The sequence below is a fragment of the Hermetia illucens genome, chromosome 3, assembly GCF_905115235.1.
Source record: "Hermetia illucens chromosome 3, iHerIll2.2.curated.20191125, whole genome shotgun sequence".
In the NCBI taxonomy this organism is placed as follows: domain Eukaryota; kingdom Metazoa; phylum Arthropoda; class Insecta; order Diptera; family Stratiomyidae; genus Hermetia; species Hermetia illucens.
The window spans coordinates 113,575,280-113,588,034 of record NC_051851.1 but is presented as its reverse complement, the minus strand read 5'-3'; the positions used below and the strand labels follow the sequence as shown (position 1 = coordinate 113,588,034).

The window sequence follows — 12,755 nt, the reverse complement described above, 5'->3', positions numbered from 1 at the left end:
GTTTTCATTAGACTCGGACGAACTGATGGCGGCCACGTGTGAATCGTTCACGCGCATGATCTTGTCGGCCATTTCGGTCAGGGCGTCTACGTCGATGTTGGTCGCTACCGTTAGGATTTCACGCGCTCTGCTTGGCAGCTTTTTTAGCCAGAACGTTTTTAGCGTATCGTCGCTAAGCTGACCATCGACCATACTCCGCATCTGACGCCACAGGCTAGACGGCTTCAAATCGCCCAGTTCTAACTCCGATAGAGCCCTACTTAGCAGATTTTCTGGTGAATCACTGAACCTGATGATGAGTTTCCGCTTGATTTCGTCGTATTTTTTTACTTCAGGCGGCTTCTCCACTATGTCGGCTACCTCCTCCATGACGGTGGCATCGAGCGCCGCGACAACCGCGTGGAATTTGTTGTTGTCGCTTGAAATGCGGTTCACAACGAACTGCGATTCAATATGAGCGAACCATAATTGTGGTCGTTGTCTCCAAAAATTCGGAAGCTTTAAGTTATGTATGGCTTCGACGAACTGAGACACGGGTTGACGAGCTATAAATGGATTGGGGCTAGCGCAGTTTTCTGCCCGCGTCTCGTCCGGGTCTTCGGTATGCACGTTGGTGTAGGTAGCCATCTTGACCAAACTCGCACGATTCGAATCAGATATTACAACGCGGTTTTCACAATTCAGAACTTCCGAAACAAGGGTCGCACCGGCTTCCGAAAATCACGTCGGGGTCACCAATTGTAGTAGCGCGATAATAAAACACTAACTACAGCGTAAAACATAAATTTATTGAAAACGGAACAAGACGGACGGAACGACTTTTTCTAACTAACTGATCACGGCGGTTGTCCCCTTGCGACGAGCAGCGCTCCAAGCGGTGAAATCTCAGTTTGGGTTGCCACATCTAAAGGGATTCGTAGACCATAGGTTCTCGTCAAATTTATTGAACTGATAGTTCCCTTCTTCCTGTCCCCTGCCGTTGGTGAAAGGAATTGCCTGATTTAAAGGCTCCGCAAGGCGGGAGAGTTCAGCGACTAGCCCCAAGTAATGTGACAAACGGTTCCAGGCTAGCTCTCTGACGAAGGGGAGGTGTTTAGTTGGTAGTCCGATGACGTACCGAATCGGGAGTCAACACTGTGTGCGTAAATGCGTTAATCTACCCTACCCCCTAAAAGAAACAGTCGGCCGGTCGAAATAACGATGGATTGATACGCTGAATGATTTGAAGGCCACATGACTACATCCAGACCAGGCCCTGGATGAAATGAAATAGCGCAGCCGATCACGACAAGCCAACTCCGCTTGTGAACGAGACAAAAACTAAAGAAAAAGAAGTTAAAAACTGAACAACCACGCGGAAACGGTTGTCTCGCGAGGAGAGTATGGAGAAAATATGGGAGGTTTTAGTCAGCAAGAGCCCTCCAGGTGCGATCTATGATGGATTTCCCGCAGCCAAAAAAAGACCGGCAGACAGATATTGAATCGAGTCTTTGTTTTGTTTTACGCAAAACCTTAAAAACTGTGCCCATAAAGCCAAAATGGAAGGGGGCGGGTGTGCTTGATAACACCGTTAATTGATGCGCATAGTGAAGGTCTCATTCAACTTACTATATTTCTCCAATACCACACAAATAACGAAATGTTTGCTTCGTTTTCCACATTAACCATAAACATTTCTGGAATGCTGCATCAAACTCATTTGCGATTTTCCCTTGCATCGTTTCAATCAGATTAGCTGGTTTTTATTTTGTTGGCAATATCCGACTCTTCATCCGGCAGTGAGTGGCGCTTTGTGCCGAAATTATTGCCCAGAACTCCCAGCGAATACACAACCCATTGGACTCTTCCAAAGCTCTCGTGATTTCCTTTCCGCCTTAGGAACCTGCTTTTCGAAAATAATCCATTCCATATATTTCGAAAACTTAGGAGAGTTTTATGGGTCGTGTATTCGCTATAAACACTTCCCGCCATTTGCAGTGGCACATCAGGGTTTGCTTTAGCGTCTCCTATATAAAACTGTTTATGCAAAAAACACTTCAAACTTTCTTCATTAATTTATTGTCACGAGTCGTTTCTACACAATACCTTTCACTCAGAAACATTTTTTTGCCACTCCCGCTTTTGGGAAAAACTTCAGAGCTCTCACATTGCAGACAATAGGGCTCCTCACCTACCATATCTCAGGCTTGAACTTTATGTGTTTGGTTCTTGTCTGGGGTCTGCAGTCGATAAATACCGTTAATCAATGTTATTCTCCGAATCTGAAACTCAGATATCCACACCAATCCATAATCGTCGGCGCCCTCGAGACGAGATGGCCCCGCAATGGTTCAAAATTGAATTGATTAAACATCACTCATTTATTACGAATAATCCTTAGTCAATTCCGAATAATAATTTAATTACTTTAAGGGTTATTATTTCGAGAGAATTTCATGCTATGACCACTTTCAAGCGGAGACAAAACTCAAGGCCCACACAACACAAAACTGTGGTACAAATTGAGCAACTGAATGGTACTGTCAAATTCCGGCATTGTCAGCCTTGAATCGGATTCAACTTCAATGAGACTTTGAGCCAGTCGCCCGCCGAAGCGAACATCATTCCGCTGTGGAGTTCGACTCGTGTCAGTTGGGTTAGTTGCGTGGCTTTATCTGGTCTTGTGATTTTCCTGCGTGTTTTAAACAGAAAGCAAAAACATGGTCTACATCGTACAAAACAAAGTAAGTTGTTCTAAATACTCACATACGAATGGGTGGCCACCGTTGCAGCGAAGGAAAGTATTAAAACTACTGTCGTGGGTCAAAGTGCGCAATTTGCCGAATTCTTGTAGTTACTTTTAGCTTAGGAAGCAGATGTTTCATTTCGGTCCGAACTTTTATGGTTTTATTGTCAACACCCGTCGGATCGGTTATGAAATATTGTTGGAAATGGCGTTCGTTGTGCGGTCTCCGCTGAAGGCACCTGCAAATATGGAAAATTTCCGGGCGACGATTCGGTCATCGATCGATTTAAATCGCTCGTGAGTCTGTAGTTCTTATTGGTTCGATGGCGTCAGTGTCGTGAGAATGACCTCCAACTTTGAATGGGAATGCAAAAGACACCGGGAATTTCCGGGGCAGCTTGAAGTGAGAACGTGTGTGGGATGCGATGAATATTTAGTGACGTAATCTCGGTGTGGAGTCCTTGTCTCATAGAAAAGACTGCGGATGTTTGACGTTGGGTTGCGAAGGAAACGACCTTCGTTGGGAGGACTGCGGCAGGTGTGCTTCCATGAGAGATTCATCAGGTCTTCTTTTCACTCAGGCTTTACCCAGCCCTCAAGTTGTTGGAACATAGACCCGTCTGTAAAGCTGAGTCATTCTCAGACTGAGCCTCTAGTTTTCTGCCAAGGTCAACTATCAAATTGAGTCATGGATTCATGCCTATTTCATCATTATGCGAGGCTGCCGCAGCAAAATGCAAGTCATAATTAGCATCACGTCAAGTGTACGAGTTAAGCGCAGCAGAAGTATTTTCCAAGCTAATACGCTTGCAAACTACTCGCGCTGCTCGCGCGCTCAAAGATTGTTCACTGGCTGTCAGCTTGTTGGTCGCGGATTATAAATGTGAAATAAACGATAAGAACCCTCAGTGATAGCGTCTGGACAGGGTTTGTTATCTCCTGGTAAACATGATGTGGTTTTGTGGCTGTAAGGCGGCTATCGTTCGAACCCAAACTTCACGCGGTTTGTCACCCTAGATAGCAATTTTCACCTTCCAAAGAGGGCTTCTTAGTGAATACAAAATTCCCATGGAAACATTTGCAGACATCGCGTAGTGTTATGAGAAATTCGTGGTTTTCTTGCTCCTAAAAGTCGGGTTGGAACGTGGAGGCGCAGAATCTGGTATGACCTTCACTTCTGATTATTAGAGTTTTCCCAGTTTCTTAACCGCCGAAATTTATATTTTCCCACGAAAGTTTTGGCTTTATTTCTGGCAGTATTATGCAAAGACGAAATTTATGAGAATATTAGAAAACAGTATTAGTGACACAGATTCTAGCAAGAAAAATGATTAACGGATTCGACTAGACTCCGGCGCTTCCACTAGAAATAAGCGGCAATCTATGTCGTGTTGAATAACCTTAAGCGAGCGTTAGTCATCTATGGTTTGAGGCTTAGCCTACGATCACTCTTAGTAAACTATTTCCAAAGTTTTTTATGGATTGGCAAATCAACAAAAGTATTCACGATATATACTGGGACTAATTATCAAGGAAGGCATTGACGAAGTAGGAAGAAGTGTTGGTCCGCTGTACATAGAAGTAAAAATAAGAAAAAATACACATTTGGTAATTTCGAATCGAAAGTAATCGATGGCTCAACAATATTTGAGGTATGTTAGAGAACTCCATTTCTAGACCATAACGGTGCAGGCGCTCGCCATGGAATATAATCCTGGTTTGTCAGTAACTTATTCAGAGTTGAGTCGACTTATATCCGGCATCTAGCACCGATACAAATGTCTCAACAGGGCTTCTGTTAACGTTGCTTAGTTCCATGTTTAACTGCTCTGAATGATTAATTCTCGAAGTAACATAAATTGTTGTTTTCGTTGCGTGTTGGTCCCCCAAACAAAGGAGGCAACATACTTTGTACCATCTTCAGTAAGACAAAAATAAAGTGCTAAGATTAGGGAAAGGAAAGCCTTTTATATCCCCATCCAGCGTATCAAGCCACCGTTGTTTCGGCCTGCCTTTTGGTCGTGTAACATCGGCTTTGATGTTCAGACCAATCTTGCAAATTAGCACGAATTGCGTGACCATACCATCGAAGACGCCTCTCCTGCATTTTTTCCACGATCGGTTCAACCCCATAACAATCGCGGATATCCTCATTTCGGATGTGATCAAAACGTGTCAAGCCATTAGTCCAACGCAACATCTGAATTCATAGTTCAACGATTGTTTCATATCCCTACATTTTAAAGTGAAAAGTAAAACGCAAATCGACATATAAAACGTCGACATTTTACCACCGTCACTGACTGCTAAGCCGTTTGCTATAAGGTCTACCTCGAGCGAATCAAGCCACCGATAAAACAAAACTGACCTGTCGCGCATAGAATAATGTCGATTTCTGAGAAAAAGAAAGAAATTATCGTGAGGAATGTTAAATAATTGTGAATCCTGTACAAACCTCAGGGTCATGAAGCCAGGTAAGCGGTTCATCGGCTTTGCTATGGCGATGTTCAAATGGAGGTCCGTGAAAAGAAACGCTTCTATCACAAGTTTCTTGATGAGTAAACGTCTGCCAATTGGTAAAGCGATAACTGTTACTGGAGCGATCGATTATAATACAAAGAAGTTTATGGTGAACTGGACACTCGGGATGGTGATAGAGATCTGCATCGACTTGTCAAAAGCTGAAACCGACGTACATAGGATATCGAACACTTTTGGCGCGTTAATGATAAGAACGGTATTTTCTTTGCAGATCGACGGGCCGCAACGGATAGATGTCGGAATATTTCGAGCAGATTTCAATGGAAGAATTTGTCCATCTGCCATTTCCACAAGCACTACCGCCATTTGTAGCAATCCCACCTGTCAGCATGACTGAATTCGGAAGCAATAAAACGAATGGAATCGGGGAAAGAAACAGGACCTGACTTCATCGCGTCTGAATTCTGGAAAGCGAAGCGGTGGGACCCAACACTGGCTCAGTGAATTGTTCAATCGAGTTACTGATGAAAGTAGAACACCATATGACTGGCAAGATCCGGTTGCTATACTATGAAGATTTTTGAACGCATTCTTGACAATCGTATTCGCGGCATTGTTCAAATAACCGTGAAGAAAGTGAAGAAGAAGTGTCAAGAGCAAGAGCGTCTAATGGCAAAGATGATCTCGAGCAACCTCATGCCACACGGTTTCAGATGGAATCTGAATAAAAGAGAATGTTTGTCGACCGATCCTCATGAACATGTCGGTGGGAGTGACCTGCACAGAACTGAGAGATGTAAATATCTTGAATCAATGCTATCAGCCAATGAATTACTGCATTATGAAATTGTTTCACGCATCAGCACAATTTGGTTAAAAATTCTAAAATTGGCCTCATTAGTCATCGCGGGTCTTCGTTCAAGTGTCGAGTTGTCAGAATCTCGTCATTTCATTCTTTTTAATCTGGATAAAGTTGCGTTCCACAAATGGTGTTCTTTGTAATCGACGTATCAGCAAACGTCTCAAATCTAAAATTTGCTGCAGTGTCGTCCGCCTGGAAGGTCGCTGATGAATGCGGGAAGATGAGGCAAGTGACGGAACAAAGTGGCACAATCGCTGACAAAGGCCAAAAAAAGAAGTCGAGGGTCAACAGCCCTTCCTGGGTCTTGGGTGCCTCCAAAGGTGTCGATCATTACAATACACTCGCGGCCAGATAAATGCTACATCATTTTCTTTTTGATTGTTTTTACTTCCTATGGGCCTAAGTGAACAACTATTTTTTCCAAAAATGTGTTTGCATTAATTTTATGTATATTAAAACACCTTTTTCAGATATTTCCTGATGTTGTACTCACTATTCTCAGTTGTTGTCAATTTTTGTTCTTAGAGTATTCAGCGGAAGAATTCGAGTTAGATTTTTCAATATTCCTAAGCATCATTGAGAAAGTCTATAGCTAATGTATTTTTTCAATTTGCAGGAAGATTTCCGTGGAAAACTTCAGTCAGCTGGCGACAAACTGGTCGTTGTTGATTTCTTCGCAACATGGTGTGGCCCATGCAAAATAATTTCCCCAAAGCTGGAAGAATTGGCAAATAAGTACGGTGATAGGGTTGTTGTGCTAAAGGCAAGATAGTTTGAGTCAAGTCTAAATGAAAGTACTATTAATAATCTTATGATCTTCAGGTCGATGTTGACGATTGCGACGAATTAGACGTTGAGTATGGTGTGTCGAGTATGCCAACATTCATTTTCATCAAAAACGGCGAGAAGATTGACTCTTTCGTTGGCGCGAATGCAGAGAAATTGGAGAAACATTTTGCAAAGCACATAGAACCTAGCTCATAAGATTTTAACCAGGGAGGATAGGACATAACGCGAGTACTATTCCAGCAAGCAAATATATATATTTGTTAATTTAAAGCAAAATATATTACACTTACGATTTAATTTCTTTGTTTCTCCATGGTTTTGGACTATATAATTTTAGATAACGTGATTTGAGATGAATTTTATTATGAAATGATTGCAAACATTCTTTCTACATTTTGTATCTTTTTAAAAATGGATATTTTGATGACAACTTTATAAAAATCAGTCCGAAATGGTAACGCGCTTGTGAGATCTGTAACTGCATAGGATACTATTTTTGGGTAGTCCTCACTGAACCATCATTAATTGCTTTAGGAACCAAATATGTTCGCTTTGTTCCATAGTTATGTGCATTCTGATACAATACCAGTGCTGCTGATATTGCATGAGATTTCGCTGGCGAAGATTTCTACTGTTGCCTTAACTGTTGTCGTTTTATAGTAGAATTGCTATCCACAGATACAGCGGAAAGACATGCTTTGTTAGCAAAATTGTAGCAATTTATTTACATAAACTTTTAGATGATCTATTGTAACTGATGTTAATTGTTTCAATATAAGATGTATTTGAAATCCTACTCATTTCCAGTGTGACTTCATTTCGCTTTTGCAGATCGATGCATAATTTGGCCGACGGATACAGTTTTCTCGGAAACGGCCGAACGTGCCCAAGAGTTTAGTCGAGTATGGAATATAGGAAAAAACTGGTCAAATATCTGAACTACTCCACGAAAGTAAATCATTTTAGGAATTTCACAGGGCTCATACACTGTCAAACAAATTGCGCAACGTTGGATTGTGCATTAGTTAGAATTTGGAAGTATATGCGTGGCGTGTCCAGTGTTATTGCATCGAACTAAAAGTACTGCCCAGCCAATCGCAACACGCCTATATACAGTACGGCAAATCGCCTAAAAGATTTCAAACGTGTTTGAAATTTGTTAAAATATTTGTGCAACGCATCAAACACAATCGTACATTGGCAAATGGTTACGTAACAGCATGTGTTATGCGCCGCTTTTATGCGACACAAGGCCTAAGTGAGGGAACTCCGTCCTGGGATGAAAGTTATACGGAGAAACGAACCTCGTTAAGACCATGCAGGCCAAGCCCCTATTATCCTTCTTTTCAATTAAATTTATATTTTGGGCCCGGGGAAATTACAATAAGGGCTCACGAAAGATACGTTCCATTACTCCACAATTAGGTTTCACGCTTGATTCAGGTATGTTGTTTATTCAGAAAGACTTGCTCCAAATTTACAGTCGATTTTTGATTCGTCCATTAGTGAGTTTCCACGGCAGACCGACTAAGAGAACGCATTCAATACCGTTACAAAATTGATCACCTTTTATTTAAAAAGCCTCGGAGAAATACTAGGGCATTCACCTCAGTCGGCGAACCAAACGGGCCAAACGGTGGGACAGTTAAAGACAACTAGACTATATCCTCATAAGATAACGACGTCTTATCACCGTCACCGAGTGCATTTCGTTCTAGTTTTTTAATCATTTATATATCAATATCGATTACTCGAGGCGGACATATGTAAGTTTTTATATGTATATGTAAATAAAGTTTCTGGGGTAGTGCCTAGTTCAGATATATATTTGTACATTGAACAAGCGGCATTCAATATTCGTACTGGACAGTAAATCGGAAATATCTGTACGATCAATTTAATACACGCATCTACAAGTATAGTATTAGGTAATGGGCAATGTTTGTTAGCTTAGGGTATATGAACGTATATTTTGTAGTTCAAAAAAAATATGTAGGAATATTTTGGATTTTTAGCCATATACGAACGGAAAAATGTGAGTAGGAGTTTCTTACATAAGACGAACACAAAAGCTTTATACCCGAAGCACCAGCTTCCGGTATTCCGACTTGTTTTAAATGAAATCAAACTTTGTGGGGAAAATGTGATTATAATTGGAAAGAAGAATCTATGGCATTTATTTTTTTAAATCTATTGCGTTAAAGGGTTGCTCACGACTACGCTTTAAATGGTCCTCTTTTAGACTATGCGTTCGAGCATAGCACTTGATATGGTAAACCAGAAATTGAATCCCGTGGCATTAGGAAGTCCGGGTAATTCATCAACCCACAAAGCCAGTGGTCGTAGGCCAAAAATGTGCACCTTAAATTCCTCTGCACGAAAAAAACTCTCAACTGGACGCTAGTTTGCATAATACAGCTGAGCAATTAAAAGACGTTGGGGCATCAATCTTCATTCATAGTCTGAAATACGTTACGCCAGATCTACCAAGACAACCTATCATATAATATCTATATACAGTTGCAATAGCTGATATATTTCTCCAATTTTTTTAGGCAGCTTAGTAACTATTTATTGAGAAACTGTTAGCAGCATCAATTATTTATATTGTGGGCTACATCTAAAGGCTCCCTTCAAGAAAAAAATTTGTAAAAGTGGTGCAGCTATTTTCCAAGACTGCTTTTCTGAGAATAGTTCACCGTAGACACAGTAACTCGACAATGGTTCATCCCAAATCATAATTTAACAAAGGATTTTGTCAAAATGCAAACATGTAAAACATGGGAGTGGATTTAACAAAGATTTCACTTTTCCGAGGTGTTAAATCCTAAATTTTATACTTGAAATTTTTTTTTTTAAAAGAATTGAAAATTATTCTTTCCGCGACAAGAATTTTAGCTAATAAAAATTGGGCATTGATTGGAGTAGTAGTTTTTTAGTAATCGTGTCCATTGCGAAGGTATTTAAAAAAACAAGATTCTGTCATAATTGCGTTTCAAACTTGTCAATTAAAAATAACGTATTTTTTACATCGAGTTATGGATTCCAGTTCCATATAGTTTTCGGTTCAGCTATAACTTCGGACCTAATGCGCTAACTATTATTCAGTTTGGTTAGAATATTCTTGAGATAATTTACTAGAGGATATGCAATAAAGAACATTTCGATTTTCCCGGCCATCGAAACTGTCATTTAATGCCTCGCACGACGAGCGCGTTCCGTTTGCTTGTGCACCTTCACCAGTCACAAAGGAATGTTGAGAAGGTAATTATTTAGGAAATGCTTTGTGTAATTGTATGTTATGTGATTTCATGAAAAATTCCATTTGTTTATTAGCTGACTTGACATTTGTCTCAATGTTTTGAGTCACGACGGGGTCGTCGCAAGCGAAGTGTGATCGAAAACTGACGTAGTAACAATCGCGATTAGATGAGACGTCAACCAAAAAACTTCGGAGGCTCTAGAGCACTCGGCGGCCGCAGCTATATAATACCAATGAAGGTAGACGCAAGTAAACATTTGAGACGATGCTATCTTCATCAAATGTCCCGCAACACGGACAGAACGCAAAGTGCAATGCGTTCAATACTTAGAAAGGGAATGGTTTTTGTCTTGAAACGCTTTCAAATGTCGAATAAAAGATGGCACTCTTAACAGTGCAAATCAAGTTTGTAATTATTTATTATTAAGGAAAAAACAGGTCAAAATCAGAGAAGAAGCGAAATATAAAGCCCCACAATTGCATAAGGCTGCAAGCCCAAATTGGTGACTTATTGTCGAAAGTGATCCGAGGCTTTGGATGTATTTCTGATATGATAAGGAATATCCGTCAAGAGAGTCCTACTCTGACACTTGCTAAAGTTTAGTTATAAACCATTAGAAGAGCACCAGCAAACCAAAGTGAATAGGTTTGATTGGAGGGAGAGACAGTTAGCCTCATACATATCGTCAGTTTAGAGCAAGCAGAACAGGCAAGGAGGGAAGGTCCTTGAAGAATGAAAAGAATATATGGCCCAGAATAAATCGTCAGAGGAGAGGGAGACGGAACGGGATCTGTAGTCATCAAAAGAGACACAGCAGCCATTCAGTTAAAAATCAGATTTGAAAATTGAAATAAATACAATAACTATTTAATGCAAAATATCCTGCTGCGCTGCTTTTTTGTGTGTTTTTAATTAACGGCGTTTCGGTCTAATCGAAGGAAATTATAAATATGGAGAAAAGAGCAGACGAGATATTTAATCTATTTGGAAATCATTATTTACAACGTTTTATTGGTACCGAAGAGAACATTTTGTACATACATAGAAAACAAAACAAAAAAATCGAATAAAGCACACAAACAGTTTCAATTATTATAACATGATGAATTAATCTTTGAATACACTAGTTTGAAAATTTAAAGTTTAAAGTGTGTCGGGTATATCCAAACCGCTTCGTGTCTTCGTGTTCATAAAAGTGACTGTGTCCATTTGCGTCTTATCGTTCCCACTACAAAATGTGGAAAGATGAGACAATCACTTGATAAACCATGTATTCAAAAGTGCAAGGTCATGAGTGCCCGTGTTATCATGCTCACGTTCTACGTCGCGTAGAGCGCAAATATCAATGCGCCTCTTGCGAGATCGTCCGTCTTTTCATTGAAGTTACCAATATTTAGCATGCAGACACGTATTTGACAGTTCCAACACTGGATATTTTGATATTTAGTATTTGGAGTTCCAGTAAATTTATATGGAAAAGACAACTTTGAGCTACTGAGCTTATTAGTAATAGAACGATTTTGACCAAAAATAGGGGTATCATGGTTCATACTCTAATCTATATTGCTCCGAATGTAATTCTAGGATAAACTTAGTGGGAGTTTCCAGTCAATTTACCCAAAAATATAGTAATATACTTAATTTGAGTAGATATTGTTATGGAGAGCATTTTGAGGCCTGGACACCGTATAGATGCGACTTCATGATTTCTTTCAGATCTTTCGGTTGGGTAGTTTCTGAGAATGGGTCCGCTAATGAAATTGAAACGTTCGGCCCCCCGCACTTCCCGCCTTCCAACAAATTTTAAATCTAAGACTGCTATCGAAAAGTACTAATCGAGACCTTTCATTTGATTCCCGACATGATTATATTCGGTAAAAACAAGTTACACATCTCTCTTTACATGCATGAAGACCCCCCTTAAGCTCAACGCGGAAAGATGTCACTTAGTACACGTATGAACGTGCACAGTTTCCACATTCTCTCCAAATTTCGTGTCAATCAGTATAGCCATTTCGGAGAAAAGTGCGTGTGACATGCAGACAGACATTGAAATGATTTTAATAAGGTTTTGTTTTACAAACAAAATCTTAAAAACAATCTGTGAAGAAAAGCGATTTCCGAATTTCTAGTCATCATCATCATCAACGGTGCAACAACCGGTATTCGGTCTAGGCCTGCCTTTATAAGGAACTCCAGACATCCCGGTTTTGCGCCGAAGTCCACCAATTCGCTATCCCTAAAAGCTGTCTGGCGTCCTGGCCTACGCCATCGCTCCACCTTAGGCAGGGTCTGCCTCGTCTTCTTTTTCTACCATAGATATTGCCCTTATAGACTTTCCGGGTGGGATCATCCTCATCCATACAGATTAAGTGACCCACCCACCGTAACCTACTGAGCCGGATTTTATCCACAACCGGACGGTCATGGTATCGCTCATAGATTTCGTCATTGTGAGGCTACGGAATCGTCCATCCTCATGTAGGGGGCCAAAAATTCTTCGGAGGATTCTTCTCTCGAACGCGGCCAAGAGTTCGCAATTTTTCTTGCTAAGAACCCAAGTTTCCGAGGAATACATGAGGACTGGGAAGATCATAGTCTTGTACAGTAAGAGCTTTGAAATATGGTGAGACGT

The 12,755-nt window shown here is 40.6% G+C and overlaps 1 protein-coding gene and 1 long non-coding RNA gene across 2 annotated transcripts; both read left to right on the top strand.

Annotated features, from left to right (window-relative positions):
* Positions 1-2,565: 2,565 nt before the first annotated feature.
* LOC119651169 (thioredoxin-2) lies at positions 2,566-7,615 on the top strand. Its single transcript, XM_038054588.1, has 3 exons — positions 2,566-2,723; positions 6,685-6,831; positions 6,891-7,615. Exons 1-3 carry the CDS (start codon positions 2,700-2,702, stop codon positions 7,050-7,052), a joined length of 333 nt encoding a protein of 110 aa, XP_037910516.1. The 5' UTR covers positions 2,566-2,699; the 3' UTR covers positions 7,053-7,615.
* Positions 7,616-9,410: 1,795 nt separating this feature from the next.
* On the top strand, positions 9,411-10,524 carry LOC119651170. The gene is made up of 2 exons (XR_005249432.1): positions 9,411-10,121; positions 10,194-10,524. It is a non-coding gene; the product is annotated as an uncharacterized LOC119651170 (long non-coding RNA).
* Positions 10,525-12,755: the final 2,231 nt, after the last annotated feature.